General features: G+C 39.4%; 2 protein-coding genes across 2 annotated transcripts; both read right to left on the bottom strand.

The window, feature by feature from the left end:
- Positions 1-387: 387 nt before the first annotated feature.
- Positions 388-5,242, bottom strand: casq2 (calsequestrin 2). The gene is made up of 11 exons (XM_026375775.1): positions 4,730-5,242; positions 3,150-3,234; positions 2,906-3,006; positions 2,679-2,790; positions 2,124-2,197; positions 1,922-2,052; positions 1,782-1,827; positions 1,617-1,671; positions 1,273-1,373; positions 1,111-1,185; positions 388-1,015 (listed from the first exon to the last, which is right to left on the bottom strand). The coding sequence occupies exons 1-11, from the start codon at positions 4,964-4,966 to the stop codon at positions 782-784; spliced, it is 1,251 nt and encodes a 416-aa protein (XP_026231560.1). The 5' UTR covers positions 4,967-5,242; the 3' UTR covers positions 388-781.
- A 1,087-nt stretch (positions 5,243-6,329) lies between these two features.
- Positions 6,330-12,333, bottom strand: LOC113172808 (potassium voltage-gated channel subfamily E member 2). The gene is made up of 3 exons (XM_026375837.1): positions 12,326-12,333; positions 6,935-6,956; positions 6,330-6,659 (listed from the first exon to the last, which is right to left on the bottom strand). Exons 1-3 carry the CDS (start codon positions 12,331-12,333, stop codon positions 6,330-6,332), a joined length of 360 nt encoding a protein of 119 aa, XP_026231622.1.
- Between the last annotated feature and the right edge of the window lie 4,000 nt (positions 12,334-16,333).

Here is a 16,333-nt window from a genome sequence, read left to right as displayed (position 1 = left end):
CAGGTAATACAGAAGTTGCTAAAGAAAAGAGAAAGGTGCAGCTATGAGGACATGAACATGAGGAATTAGCATTCGAATGAGCTTTCTTATGTGAATCCAATAGTGTAATGACAACATTATCTCCCCGTGCAGTAGCTGCCTGCCCCATTAATTCAGCTAAGGAATAAACCTGGTGGATGGAAACAAAGAAGTGAGAGATGAAAGAAGAGATTAGAGGTTTGCTATTGACTGTCAGCATGTGGTTTTACTATTTCAAAGCTATAACCCCGCTGGGCAGAAAATGTAATTTTACTATGTAAACAGACATTACACCTTAAGTTGTATCCACTTTAAGGAGAGTGAAGCATAAAAGAAAAAACAACTGGAAACACACGTTTAACACCCAGTCTGGTTTATTGACATCGAGGGTAATGGACCACAATGTCTGTGATTGAACAGGTGACAATATCGTGCTAGTCAGTTATAGCAAAAGTACTGAGGTCCTTTACCCAAGTAATATTTACATGTATAACAATGTAAATGTACTCCCAAACAAGTCAAAATCCTGCTACATTTGTGTTAAATTGATATAATGTAATAGGTAAAACTTGTTATGAGGACAGTTCTAGAGAGATACATGTGGAGGGTTGAGGTTAATAGGACAGCAGAGAACAAAAATAATCCCCTAATAATAATAAATTAAAATTTGTATTTATATTTAGTTATATTTTGGACATTTCTCTCTTTGCTGTAAATTTACTTTACAGTGGTCTGAAGTCCATGTTAAACCCAACTTGAATATTTACTCATCATCATCATCGTCGTCATCATCATCATCATCATCATTGTCATCATCATCTAAGTCGTCATCGTCATCATCATCATCATCATCATCATCATCATCATCATCATCATCATCATCGTCATCATCCTCTGTGTTAATTTTGCCAGAGAGCACGTCTTCAATCCAGTCCTCCAACTCCTGAGCGCTGGGCAGATCGTCGTCATCTTCCATCTCCATCCACACACTGTCGGCCTGCTCGCAAACACAGAAAGACAAATTCAACAACGTCAGCTGAAACTCAACATCCGCATCATGTAAAACTGTTTGTCAGGTCGTCCTGGACTTACATCCGTAACATTCACTACTCCAATCTGGGGTTTGAACAGGTCCACCTTGAAGGTCTTCTCCCAGTAGGGAATCAGCTGAACAGTCAAACAGTCAAACAGATGAAATTAGAGCTGCAGATTCACGTTTTTACTGTGTCTGAGTCTAAAGCTGTCGTGGCTCACCAGGGGAAAGTCGTCAGGGTCAATCCATACAATGCTGAGGTCAGGTAGGTGAGTGTTGTCCCTGGCCACTTCCTTCAGGATCTCCAAGAACTCATATCCATCTGGAAGAAAGCAATGTCACACCGCAGTAGATTATACTGAAACAGTATTGCGTGCCGGCTAAGACCAGTACAAGAGAAAAACAACGTACACATTTTAAGCAACAATTCAACACTTCGGGGATTCCTTGCTGACATTTAGACAACATGAGATTTGATACAACTAATTAGCTTAGCATAAAGAGTGGTAGACTCTCTATCTAAAGCTCACTTTTACATTGACGTGTTTTATGCAAATAGACTCACCAGGATCCTCCTCCTCTGCAAAAGCCACAATGTGGATGCCCTCAATGTCATCCTCCTGAGAAAATGGAAGACAATAATGAATTGTAACTTGAAGTGCTGGTAAATGAAGTGCTGGTAAATGCTGAATGTCTGTGTTGCCTTTGCACCCAAGTGGATATCACTTACCCAAGTCTCAAACATATCTTCTGCACGCAGCTTTCTCAGAGTTGGTCTGATGTTGGCACAGAAAAAAAGACAGCTCATTGTTATAATGTGTATTATTTTTGTTTTTTGACATGTGTTGTATTAGTGTTGCTCTTGTTTACCGTCTGTGCTCAGTTATGAATTCTACCAGATCCTCCTCAGAGTGAGGCTTTCCTGGAATAGTGACGGGCTCCTCCATGAAAGGTTCATAGAAATCCACTTCGTTCAACTTCAGGGTCAACTCCTTGGCCACCTGAAGCAGCCGTGACATATTCATCAAAACAATGTTACGTCTGTTGAATTGTTTGTGACTTGGTTACTTACAGATTTCTCAAAGGTGGCAAAGAACTTAATGTAGGGCTGAAACTGTTCTGCAGCTTCTTTAAATGCTTCATAATCTGAGAATAAGACAGAGCAGTTAGTTACATTACACAGTGTCATTGCCATATTATCTCATGCACTACTGGGTTTTTTGGTGTATTCCTGTTTTCGTGATCACACATCTGTTTGTTCTTTCTTTTAGTGTGTATACATGACATTTGCACTTCAGGGAACGGAAATAGCTGAACTTTGACCTCCACTTAATGCTCCCACAGTTGGTCTGAAGGGATGTAGCTGTGGCTCATCACCACAAGTAAACTACTCTAGACTCAGTCCTTCCAAAGCATGTGAGAAGGGACCAGGCAGTGGCAGCTGTGTGTTTAGCAGTGGTAAAATTGGATCTGTAAATCCATGGAGATGAGGCGGTTAAAATGAACTTGTGTTATAACAATGGACATGAGCCACAGAAGGCCCAACATCAAGCTATTTAATAAGATAGTGAGCTGTGTTCAGAAAGCAAGAAAACACTCATTCGTCTCATTTGCATCACACACTTACGCTCAGAGTCTTCGCTTTTAAAGTAGCCAATGAGACGAATGTCTTCTTCCATCCTATCAAAGGCTCTCAGCTCTAGAGCATTTCCTATCACCTCCACCGGATCCTCCAACAGCTAGAGATAGGCACACAGAGGAGAGAGAAGCATTGGAGTAAGCTTGTCAATTTGGCAAGACTGGTGTTGTTTAGCACTAGCAGCTGTGAATCTACCCTTAAATCCTTCTACTCACATCCAACAAAAACTCCACCAGGGTGTTAGCAGAGAGCAAGCCATCAAACTCGATCACCCGATCAGCCTTAAAAACATATACACTGCCTTCTTCTTCCAAACCTGTGATTGAAGGAAATGACATACATTTAAAGACCACTCCTAAAAATGAAGTTATATTTCCCTTGATCAAATAACTGTGATCGAGGATAAATACATACATGCATACATGCTGGATAAAGGTAATTCTGCATTCATATACTCACCAAGTTTCTTTGCCACCTTTGTATCTTTATGGGAGTCGACCATCCCAAACCCAATGTCCTTCTCTTCCATAACCTGAGCTACAAGCTGCAGTAAAAAAAACAAAGATAACAAAGGATTACATGTCCAAAATGTACTGTATGTCAAGAAACAAGACAAAAAAGAAAATGATTCCTTTGGAGTCCTAAGTTACAAGTCTTTAAAAAAAAAATATTGGGACACAGGCAGCTTTTGGGGAAAAAATGAATGAGAGCGTGACTGTAGTGCTGGGTAAAGCCTCAAGGAAAAAAAAGTAGAGTTGGAGAGCTGACAGAGGTGTCCAAGCTGCCCGGGGCCGGTAAAGACTGTTACATAATCACCTTGACTGCGTTGTTCTAAATATAACCAACACATGAGCAAATGTAATTGTTCTGGTAACGGTTCAGTGATGTACAGGTAGAGATTTCAACTATCCTGCCACAAATACTGAAAAATAAATGCTTCTTTAACATATTATTAAAGTGTGTTTTAATGCACAGAGACACAGTTTTCAAATTTTTGGCAACTGGTAGCAGTATGTGTCAATTTAATTCAATTCAGATTATTTAATATAGTGTCAAATCACAACAAAAGCCATCTCAAGGCACTTGGGGTGTAATATTTAAGACGTTACAGAATATAACTATTTATAGCATTATGTAGAAAACACAACAACCCCAAGCAAACATGGCGACAATGGAGAGATACACACGATTCACAGTGTTTTACACTATTCCACTGATCTACAGCAGGTGGTGGTAATGTGCAAACAAAGTGACCCTGCATAATCAAGAAGTGAAGAAGAAAACTCACAAAGCAAGCATCTTTGAACCTATAAAGTTTTTTCCATCAATTAGGAAAGAAAAACAGAAATGAAACGGGCTGCAGTACAGTAAAAAAAGACTGAAGTATCATTTTACTTGACAGTAACAGTCAGAGTCAGGTCTTTGTAGATGGTTCCCTGTGTCTACAGTAACATGGCCCACCTGTGCTGTGTAAAATAAGAGAAGCTAATATCAGGACTGCACAGCAGGGCTCAGATTACAGATCAAAGAGCAGCTCACCCTGAGCCTGGTGCAACATGAGACAGGGGAAACTTTTCTGCTGTATGAGATTCAAAGAGAGACTGATTTAATCTATCAATTACACATGTATCGAGCCACTTAGCTCAGCCTGGATTTAAGAAAAAAAATTCCTTGTGCTCTCTCATTTTTCACTTTCAAGATAGTAAAAAGAGAGGTCAGCTGTGCTCTTCACAAATGTAGTTCAAGAGCATAAAACACCTGATGCGTTCAGTTTCTGCCAGCAAAGGAAAGCCACAGGGAGAAGTGGCCTTGTGTATTTACACAGGATGGAAGCACACGTTGAATTGGGCTGAAATAAACTTAGGTGACATTTGACTGAACTTCTGTGCTGGACAGTTTGGATTCATGCAGTACCTACACTGACCTTGAGGAAACTCATACAAAGTAATGTGAACTCTATCATGCATGACATGGTTCTGGTTCTATCCTTTGGTGTCCTTCTCTTTTCTGCACCTTGTTTTGTTATTGCTCTACTTTACCTCCAGCACCAACTCGGTCATCTGGTGTTGTTTTTGCTGCTCCTTGCTGTCTGGTATGGGCTCATGATAGAACAGGCACAGCATGCTGTACTTCTTTAGCGCTCTCTTGTAGTTTTTGTCATCAATGTCCAGAACACGGTCTTTCCCGTCATACTGTGGGAACTCCAGACCTTTCTCAGCCGGGGCCAGAGGCACAAGGGTCAGGCAGGGGATCAGGAACAGCCACAAGGACAGCATAGTCCAATACACTCACAGAAGTCACAGTACTGTTTAGTTTCACAGTATAAAAACAGAAAGGTCACCTAAGCCCCGTGGAGGAACAGGAAATGTTTTGGAGGTAAAAAAGTGGTCCGTGAGTGGCAGTTCACAAGCATCCCAGTGTGTCCACTAAAGTCCAATTTCTAAAGCATCTTCAGGACCCAGTACCTATTTCTCCCACTGCGATCACTTCTTCACGCCTCCTCTCTGTAGACACAAAGGCGAAAGAGGAGTACCGTCAGGCATGTGAGGTACTGGGGGGGGGTGGATACCATACATAGTAGTTCTCCTCGGCCCCTACCCACGCAGAACAGGCCCATTTTTAGGAGACCAGTTGTTTGAATGCTAAAAATAAAACTGGGAGTGAGGAAGAGAGATACTGGAGGACAACAGTTGGGAGTTTAGTAGTGAGTTACAGGACTTGCTCCCTGTGGCGACATCTCTCTCTGAGAAAGTCAGGGATGTGGGAGGAGTGAGCTGAGCCCCCGAGATTTGGGGGTTCAGTTATTTTGAGATGGTTATTATGTGAGAACCAAAAAAAGGCAGAAAGAAAATGATAAGTGACAGCCCCACACACAGTATGTCAGGTGAGCAAAAGGAAAGTCCAATAGTTTGCAGTGGCAGTTTCAATTACTTCACCACATGCTATCTAATTGTTGCATGGGGAAACTGCTGTCGGACAGCCCATCATGGGTTGAATATATAAATTAACATAGTAACTTTTGCTGTGACAATGTGGTTTCCTGTGTCTAATTTCTCAACTAAATGTGAATGTTTTACACAAACATACACATTTAGTCAAAGACTTCCTCTTTAACTGTACATTTAATCTTCACTTACACTACTTTCACACAATCTACAAAGCAACAGCAGCTGCACTTCTATTTTTGCCTCTCTTCAATCTTCTCCATCTCCGCTCTGTTCTTAAGTACAACACTTCTCAAGCTGCTTGGGTCAGTGCATTTGCTGCTCTCTAGAGGCAGAAGCATGTCTCCTGAAGGTTAAGAGCCTTAAAAAGTAATTTCCAACCAGAGGTACTTGTACTTCAGCAGGAATTTATTGCAGGCTGGGGATATGTGGATATGTGGGTGTTACTGATAACATAATGATGAATGGAATCAAAAAGAGACATCAGTGGCTAAGTTACTGTACAACAATGTGACAGTGAGGCGACGTACACCATACCACGACCCTCAAACTAAATTTTATTCACACCTGTTGAAATCTTACAGTCAAATATCAAAATGTCTTCTGTAAAAATGTCAGTGTCATGATAAGTAGTTGGCTGAGAACCATTGTGGTAAGATAAACTAAACTGCATGTTATACAACATCAGTTATTATCAAGCTGCAAAGTTAGCTGCAGCGCCATTCTGCTGTTTCTGAGCAGTCCAGTCCTCTTTGATGTATTGGTGGTAGGGGTCGTTAGAGTGCTCCCTCCGCTTAGATTTAACTGTGCTCACCAGGATGGCCACAACAATGAAGGCGAACATGCCGATCATCACCGCCAGATTCCAGATGACGTCCCTGACGTTCTCCTCAGCCATTGTCTTGTCTAAAGCTTTGGCTGCGGCTGTCACGTTATCCCTCCAGCTGTCAAGATAGTGACCCAAAGTACTGGTCAGGGAGTCCTTCAGGTGAAGGGTCAAGTTGGACCAATCAGAGGCACTCATCTAATCAGAGGAAAAACAAATGCTGATTTTCGGCTACTGTATTCAAGTTTTAAATGTGTTTAATTAGTATTGTAGTGTAGGTTTAGTCTGATCTTACTAACAGTCTGGTAACGGTAATTATCAGTGGTCTGGAAACATTAGCAAGAACAAAAATGTTTTTTTTCTCTCCTCACACCCTCATTCTAGTGCAGTCCTACCGCCAGCTACTCATATTATGATTTAAATAAGCCAAGACAAACACTACCATGTTGTTTCAGCTTTTCCATACCACCAACCTTTTTCCAGGTTTTCAAAGGCCTCTTCACAAAACTGAAAATAAAGAAACCCAGGAGTGGGAGAAAAGAACTGATCAAGAATGCTGCCGTCTGCCGAGTAAGCTGCTAGGTCATTAGCTCACCACTTCACAGGCACACAGTTAAACACTGGTCATATTTTATTTACTTTGTTAATCTTTTCTGCAGTTGGATCTGGAGTTTGTGTGTCCAGGTGAAAGATACTTGACCTTGAAATTATTAGGCCTCAGTTGATTAAGAAAAGGGAGTGCTGGAATTTGTTAGAACCCAAACACACATGCATAAGGTAGAAAATAGATAATTAAATACTGTCCTGACTTAGCTAGTGTCACCTGTAATTCCTAATGTGCCCACATGGAGGGAGCACATTACAAAGACAAGTACTGTAAGTACTAAACTAGTGTAGTTTACTTATTTTTACTGAACATCTCTCTAGATGGCAGTATGATTCTGCACATTTAAAGGTTGTATGACAACATTTGCTTCATTATCAGATTAACAATGACTGTTCTATAAAAAATGAGAAAACGTATGTCTTGAATTGAAGTGAGGACAATTTAAGGTACTGTAAGGTATCATTGTCTGCACCCTGGAGTGATTAGGAATTAATTGTCTTGCTCAAGGACACTTCAGCATGTCTGTTTGCTGAATAGGAAAGCTTGAAACTAGACTGTGTGTTTGAAGGGGCGGTGTATCTCTCCCTCAGAGCCACGCTGCAGGAGGGGATGATTCCCACCACCTCAGATCATTCCCAGATCATTTATGTTTTGCAATACAATGCCAGCGGGTGGATGCTGGGCTGACTTTCTCTGTACAAGTGAAACAAAATAAAGATGGAACAGTGTGTACAAAGAGCACAGATACAAAGGGACAGATGCACACATGCATACACACAAAGAGAAGTGAGTTTTAAACTGGTAAAGATCCACAGCTTAGAGAGAGAATGACAGTAGAAGGTAGAAACATGGGAAATAAAACAGATTTTATGTGCAATATGACAAGCAAATTGTTTAAGCTGTTGTAAAATAAAAAAGACAATGATATCTACATTGCAGGGCTCTCGTCACTTAGTGTCTTGTCATTCCAAATTTGCTTATGCAAAAACTTTTGCATATACTGTAGTATAAAAAGGGGAGATTATGGCAGTTTCCTCAACTGTTTTTAGTTTATCTGTTTCCCAATCTCTGGTCAGTTTTCGGTGGCTGCATATTCAGATAGTATGGCATTTCAGTAGGCTGATGTTTCACAACTTAATGTTTCTTTAAAAACATCAGGAATTTCTCGGGTTGTTCAGTGTGATGCAAGGACGTTACAACACAATGTGTGTTTAAATGAACTAACAGCAGGGGACCAGAACCTCTGAAGCTTTTCACAATAAAGGACATGGACCCAATTCAATGTAACAGCTTCATGTTCCTAAAGAATTAAAGTCACTTACAGCAACAACTCATTTACAATGTGCCAAAAGTAGAAACTCCCATAGTTACAACTTATAAATCCTACATTTGTATATTAATACTGTTTTAAACTGCAATACTATGCACTGAATTCATCACTTTACTTGTTATTCTTGAAGATACTCTGGTCAGCACTGGAAACCTCATCATTTTATTTTGAGAAAATGTAATTTGTATATTGAAAATGTTTTGTCAAATGCCACATTCATAAATATAAAGGAGTGCAATGCTCAATACAAATAACCATCCATCCATTACTGCTTTACCTTTTAAGGGTCACAGAGGTGCTGGAGTCAATCCCAGCTGTCACTGGGGAAGAGGCAGCACACACCATGGACAGGTCACAGACAAATTCCCACTCACATTCATACCTACTTCAAATTATAGTCACCAATTAACCTAACCACACGTCTCTGGACTGTGGGAAGACGGTACCACACAGGAAGGCACCCAGCCGGCAGATTCACTGTGAGGCAGGAGTGCTGACCACTGGATGCAAAATGCCCATTCCAAACACTGACACGTGTGTAAAGAATGTTTTTTATATACACACACACACACACACACACACACACACACACACACATATATATTCTGATGGGATTGCCCCTGCACATATGTATGTAAGCCAGTCACTGTGAAGCTTTGACTTTATTGCTCAGCCTGAACACACATGTAAACATGGGGTGAACTGCTAAATTCAAATGGCATCAGAAATGTTGTAAAAACTTCCCCTGGATGTAAGCAAGGATGACTGAAACTACCAGAAGCCATCCAACATCACCACAAGCCTGACTGGATTTAACATCAGGGGTCAGCAGTGGAAACCCCAAGGCAGAACCGACATATGCGAAAGGAAGGCCAGTGCCACTGGAGCCAGTGAACCATAAACCCCGTGCTAGACATGTTACATAAAGACCGAAATGCAGATTCAAAATGTGTGTCTGTACAAGGTGGGTTGTGGAGGGAGGTTCATGTTAACATAGATAAGGTTTCTGTTGGTCACAGGAGTCAGCATACGTTGTATAAATGAGTACTTTGATGAGTTTTTAGTTTTAGTTGTGACAGTTGGCCATTCACCTGGTATTAAATCTTAAATGACGTTACTGTGTTTGCCCTTCAGGGAATAACAGCATTCATCTGTAACTTTCTATTAAAATGATTCATCTTCTTTTTACTTCAATAGCTATAATGTCATGTGGTAACTTGCTTGTGATGGGAATCTCACTCCACATCTCTGGCTTCTGTTTTGTTGACCTTGAGGGACAATAGTACTTTTCCACATATGCACACAAGGCCTCTTGCTTCGACTATCACACACCCGTTCTGTTGCAGGTGCATGATTGTCCATGTTTTCTCACTGATCTGCTGTGAAATATATAATCATCTAATATCCAGTCGAACAAGTGCAGCAATTAAAATAGATTTAGGTCTAAGTTCCTATTGACAGACGCATAGAGACATATTTAAGTGACACTGTCTTCATAACGCACAGTCTCTGTCAAAGTTACTGAACTGATTCATGGTGATGCAGCTGTGTGGGATAAACTTGGCACTGACAGACTTGGATGAATCTGGTACATTCAAATCAGAGACTGGATAAGAGTTAATTAGCACATCTCTGATAGTATGAACATTAGCATTTAAGAGGCCATATTGTGAGGTGCCACAGTCACAAAGCTGAATCCAAACACGCTTCATGTTTTGACTGAAACTTGGCTCCAAACAGACCACTTCTTGGCATTTGGAGTACCCATTGTTTGTTGATTGTAGCTGGCTTACTTATGCCTAGCATGGACATTTTTCCCATGCTCCACCTCTGCTAATCCCTAAACCCATGCTTAAGGCACAGAACATGTTAGGCTGCCAATTAACACTTTGTCTGTGCTCCTCATAGCTCCCTTTCCTTATTCTGAGAATTTGGAAGGAGAATTAAGTTCGAGCCCTGTAGGTGTTGCCCAAGAGCACAAAAACATGCTCAACATTTAATCTAAACCGTCCATGTCTCTCTCTACCATCTTAAATATTTCCATTCACCCTCACCTATTTTCTCAGAGCTGTGGCAGTGAGTTCATAGTCCCATGCTACTGCAGGCGTATGAGAAATAAGAGATAAGGATGGGTTTTTCTCAACTTAAATTACAACTTACAAAAGAACGAACTGCTGATAAGGTTTACTTCATAACACATAAACTAATTTGCTATTTCTTCAGCATTACATCAATAAGCAGACGCTTTATCAGCACAGCGGGTGTGCTGTTGATTTGCCATATCAAATATGTTGTTGTCACCATCAGATGTATCATCACTTCACATTCATTAGCTCTAGACACTATTCTTCCGGCTGTTATTACTAAAGGAGGTAAATATTTCCTTTTGCCATTGAAGCCCTATTCCATGGATTAATGGTAGAATCTCAGGCATGCCACCATAGATTAGCTGGGGCAGTGCATGGGGAATGGCAGGAATGCATTGACTATGTGTTTGCAGTATATTTGAAAGGTCACATCACATTCCCTACATGGCTGCTTCCGTTGTCATCCCAAAGAGAGTGAATAACAGTGATGTTTTCAAAGTTTCTAGATGCATGAATAACCAGTGGCCCTCTGTCTGGGGTCATTTGGGAAAAAACAGAAAAGCAGATATATATACACAGTTACATATGCAATACTGTATGTACTCAGTTCAGTTAGTCTTATTTTAATTGAATTATATTTATGGAATAATTAAATAATTCCCACTCACATTAACATCCTACTCACTTATACTAATAAATTCCCTAATTACTTGAATCTTGTGTAGTCCTGGAAAGTTTCCGAAGCCATTAATTGTACTTTCTGTACACTGTAGATCGGTAATACAACTACTGCACATATGTAGTTACTGTATATGCAGACTTCACCATGTGGCTTGACTGACTAGAACAGTTTGCTTATCGTAAGCTCACCTGAGGTACTGTAGATAGCGGTTGTGTTTACTTTTCATGGAATGTGGTTAGACATTACAGGTTGTGAATGACTTGTTAAACTGAAGCTGCATGTCTGTCACAGGCGTGCCATACTCTACAGAAGCCAGACCCTGATGGCTTAGTTAACTGAATTAAAGCGAACCAATGGTTTTAAAATCAAATCTAGGCATCGCATCATCCTCCAAATGCCGAAAGAACTGTTGAGGTTGCAGTCAACACCAGTCACATCAGTCAAGCAGAGCCTTATATTCCTGGAAGGAAGTTCAAGAGCAGCATTCAGCACTTGAAAGTAGTGTTGAATGTGTGGAACCAGATGAACAAGTCTACAAGAGAACACATTTTTCAATAGGCGTTCAAAATCAGACTGCGGTTACAGTTACTGTGTGAAATGTTTCATCTGGTTTGTTGTTTTGTTGTTTGTTTTAAATGTATCCATGACTCCCTGTCAATTTATAGTGAATAGATTGTCCTTGGGGTAGGGACGGGAAACTTTCATCTCTCTATAAGTGATATAAGTAATCTTCACAACACTCCACCAACAGACCTGCCTAACCGCCACTTAGGCTGTTACATGAATCATATGTTACGTGCTGCCTCTCTTTTGTCAGAAATATATGTAGCTCAAGCAATTCTCACGCATGTCTTGCGAACCCAACTAGAACAGGCCTTCCCCTCGAAAACTGCCATCCCCTCCAAAGCTCAACATGATGCATTGTGCACACACTTGAATGAAACTGCTGGATCACAGCATTCTTGAGTGACAACACAAAGATGAAAACTTCAGAATGTTTTTAATAATATGATACCAAAGACTAATGTATGCATAGTCAAAAACTCACATTAACAGGACTGTGTCTCAAATGCATATACTTACACCAGTATACAGTAGCATCACATAAAGAAAAAGCATGTATCTGTAGAGATACAAGATACAGTATATGCAGTATACCATAGCATCTCTTTTGGGTTGAGGTCTGGGCTCTGACTTGGCCACTCCAAAAGGCAGATTTAGTTTTTCTGAAGCCATTCTGTTGTGGACTTCCTCTGGAGTTTTGAGTCATTGTCCTGTAACATCACCCAACCTTTACAGAGTTTCAGCTGACGTTCAGACATTCTCACATTATCATTGATACACTTGGGAATTCATCTTCCCCTCAATCACTGCAAACTGGACAGGCCCTGATGCAGCAAAGCGCCATACTTTACACTTGGGATGATATTTTCATGATGATATGCAGTGACCTTCTTATGCCAGAGGCAGTGCTGTGTGTTCATTCAATAGTTCAATCTTAGTTTTATCAGTCCACAAAACATTTGCCAGTACTGCTATGGAGTGTCAATGCAAAATTCAGGCGTGCACCAATGTTATTTTTAATAAGCACCAGCTTCCTTCGTGGTAACCTGCCATTGACACCCTGCTTGTTCAATGTTTTACCTACTTTAGACACATAAACACAGATGGTAGCCAGTTCCAATGATGCCTTCAAATCTTTGGCTGTCACTCGGGTTTGTTTCTTTTCCTGTGTTGAAATCAGATCAGACTTTTTTGTGTTATTAGGTACATATTAGTTAATACTCTTGGCTTAGATGAAGATCAGATCACATTTTATGACAAATTAATGCAGAAGACCATGAAATTCCAAATGTTCACATACTTTTTCTTGCTATTGTATTATGTGTATTTGAACCTATCAGATGACAACATTAGAATTTTTATGTTGACTTGGCAGTGGAATACAGATGTTAAGAACAGTGGTTATTAAACCAGCACTGTGAAACTGTGCTAATAAATATAACTTAGTCAAGATTTATTTTGTTAAGTAAATCTTTGGCATTTCCTAATGCATGCGTGTCAAAATGTTGTTCATCCAATGCTGTGTCAGCTACATAACTAACCAGCTGAGGTAGCCAGAGACACCATATGAGTAATTTTATAGTTAATAGTTAACAGAATTTTAGGTGTGTTACTTCACTTTGATGCTCTCGCTGCTATTGTTCTTATATATTGGTGATATTGGTAGGTTTCCATGCTCAGGGAAATGTCCTAAGTTGAACCTCTCTGACAATCCTAAATCCTGCCTGTTTTCAGAGGATTGACAGACTTTAACCCTAACCACAGTTGTAATCCTTATCTTCACCATCAATCTAACCTGAACCATTTTATCAGCTTGTTGGAGCCAGTACACAGCATGTTGGGAAATGCTATGAATGAGCATTCCTGAATTCGACATCCCTGCCAAAAGAGTACCATCCTGAGATGTGCCAAACTGTAATAACAAGAAGACAAACTATTGAAAGAAGGTTGGATCACAGAAAACACTAAAACAACAGGATGCACTGTAAGTTAATAGGTTTGAATTTATGCAATAGGTTTTCTAGGGAAAAGTTATCGTCAGATAAACGGCATCTTATCCAGGTTTTCTGAGACTGATATGTTGTTAAATATATATAAAAATATGTACAGTAACCTTTAACAATATATACATACATTACAATTGTTAGCTATGTCTTTGTATTTAGATCAATAGATATCCATCTGGAAGCCTGCATATATTTACAGTACATTCATATCATTGTTTTATAGCATTCATATAACATTGCTACATTTCTTTATGCATGTTATGTACAGTTTTCAATAAATTGTAATACCGCCTAATTCAACTCATCTATAAACATCACCATTGCACTGCTGTGAAGGCACTTGGAGCATTTGTTTTAGACCATTGTTTGTGTTTTCACTGTCCAAAATAGACAATGAACAAAGCATGGCTTGGATGCCAGTACTTTTCCACAAGGACAAAATGATTAGTTTCCTCTAGGGAAACAGAGAGGGTATGAGTCTAAGGGGGGTTGGTTGCAGAGTTAGCATAATGTTAGACAGTTGGAAAGATATAAGAGAATTCAAAGTAGTATCATTAACAGCGCTGTCAAATTCAAAGTGTGTTGTGTCAGCAGCAGTGATCTAAAGTAACACCAACACAAATATGGCCTTAAGCTTTAATAGAAGTACAAGCAAATACAAGCTCAGTTTATTTTGCACAGGTTAGGTTACAACCATTCATTTATATAATTTAAATAAACAGTGGTGCAGAAATATTCAGTTCATTTACTTAAGGAAAAACATCAACATAATTAAAGAGAGCTTTATTGAACCACTGATTCAGGTTAAACAAATAATAGCCTTGTGCAATAACCTGGTGGGTACAACAACTAAAGCCCACCTAAACGTTGCAGAGAGATGGCACTTCCCAACTTTCACTTTTATTACTGGGAAACTGATGAAACTCTATTGTCTATTAATCACACATAATATCAGGACTAAAGTGAGCCTTTACTTCTCTGACAATACTTTTTATTTTTAATCTTTTCATCATCTGTGTACTTCCTCTAAAAGGTTTAAAATTATAATTTTATAGTAAATAAATTCTTATGTTTTTCCTATGAAGAAACAGGTTAGATTGACTAGATAGAATTTTTTTTAATGCAATAAAAGTGAGTACAACTGCAAACACCTCTGGAGTATAATCATTTAAATATACGTCATGTTAATATTCATTTCAAACATGTCTACATTTGCTCAAGATTTTGCCTAAAAATACAGTTGTACTACATTTTTCACAGAATATGTTTTATTCATTGACTTTTCTTAAAGTCAAAACAATTAAATTTTTGTGTTTTAAGTATAGTACACAAATACACAAGTAACAAAAGCAAAGCAAAGCTGAAGGCTTAATCAGTTCAGTAACAACACTGTAAGATATTTAGTGTTTAATTACTCATTTATTTGACTTTTGCCTGAGGGGTGCAATGGGGCGCAGTGCTCTTCATGCAGAGGTGAATTATGGTCACATGTTGAAGCATTCATTCGCACTCGTGGTTTAATAAATGATGCACAAATATTAATCACACCTTCCTGCACAGGTCAACATCACAGTAGCACAAGAATGTCCTAGTGTGGTCCTCCTTGGATCAAGTTAAGAACTGAAGGTCAGGTTTTCAGGAGCATAAAAGAAAAGTTTCCATTTAGTAATAAAGTTATTTATTCACATAAATGCCATGGTCAGGGCACCTGATAAAGGCCTGTCAAGAAAGGTGAGTCATTTTCACAGTGTATTCCCAACCGCTACCCACACACCCCCCTTTAGAGTGTGCATGCTACAATTTCACTTGTTGCTATAAAGAGTCATAGGACATCACTGATGTGAGTCACTGTCTAAATAGGAATACAGATCATGGCCTCTAAAATGAGATTAATTCAACAGGGTTGATTGTGTCACTCTCAGAAAGAGTTTGCAGTTTTATAATGTATGAATATGTACAGTAGTATTATGGGGTATTAGTCAACACATGACTTAACTATTTAATGTTATAATAACGCTTAGTTTAGCATTTTGCGTGCTGGCTTCACTGCCTCATAACAAGTATGATGTATCAAATGTGTTTCATGAAGTAACTTTTAATCTAACCTATTCTTAGATATAAAAAGTCACAGAGCAGTGACTTTTGGCCAACAGAGGATAAATGGATGTATGGAGCTAAAGAGGAAACAAGTGAGATTTTTAAGCCACTGATCGAAGCTTTTTCATTGGTCGAATCTTGTGTAAAGAAGCCTGGAAGCACCCAATCCTCTTCTGGCTCTGAGCAGATTAATAAGACCTTACTTGGGTTTATGTAATCCTGGTCGACAATAACAGAAAGCCTAGTCATTTATAGAAAACACTGAATTGGAAGTTCATTTTGTATTCTATACAAACCCCGTATGAATTCCTGCAGACATCCAGAGTCTTGAAAACAACATCTCAATCACCGCATATGAGAGCAAGTTGCAAAATATGACCAGCAAACAATGCAGTCATTCAGAAGTTGCAAATTAGTGTCAATAACAACATAACCACATGAGATAATTCGCAAAGTTTAGTGAGTCCACGACATATCTGGTCTGAATTAAAATCATTCA

The sequence above is a fragment of the Anabas testudineus genome, chromosome 21, assembly GCF_900324465.2.
Source record: "Anabas testudineus chromosome 21, fAnaTes1.2, whole genome shotgun sequence".
Taxonomy (NCBI): domain Eukaryota; kingdom Metazoa; phylum Chordata; class Actinopteri; order Anabantiformes; family Anabantidae; genus Anabas; species Anabas testudineus.
The sequence above is the reverse complement of the archived record's forward strand: the minus strand, read 5'-3'. Positions and strand labels throughout refer to the sequence as shown.

Excerpts from the sequence above, each read along its gene's own strand:
- casq2 (XM_026375775.1), bottom strand. The coding sequence starts at position 4,966 with ATGCTGTCCTTGTGGCTGTTCCTGATCCCCTGCCTGACCCTTGTGCCT. Across the intron at positions 3,235-4,729 it reads TGACCGAGTTGGTGCTGGAG|CTTGTAGCTCAGGTTATGGA; the intron begins GTAAAGTAGAGC and ends TTTTTACTGCAG. Across the intron at positions 2,198-2,678 it reads TAAAAGCGAAGACTCTGAGC|ATTATGAAGCATTTAAAGAA; the intron begins GTAAGTGTGTGA and ends TCTTATTCTCAG.
- LOC113172808 (XM_026375837.1), bottom strand. Across the intron at positions 6,660-6,934 it reads CTTTGAAAACCTGGAAAAAG|ATGAGTGCCTCTGATTGGTC; the intron begins GTTGGTGGTATG and ends TCCTCTGATTAG.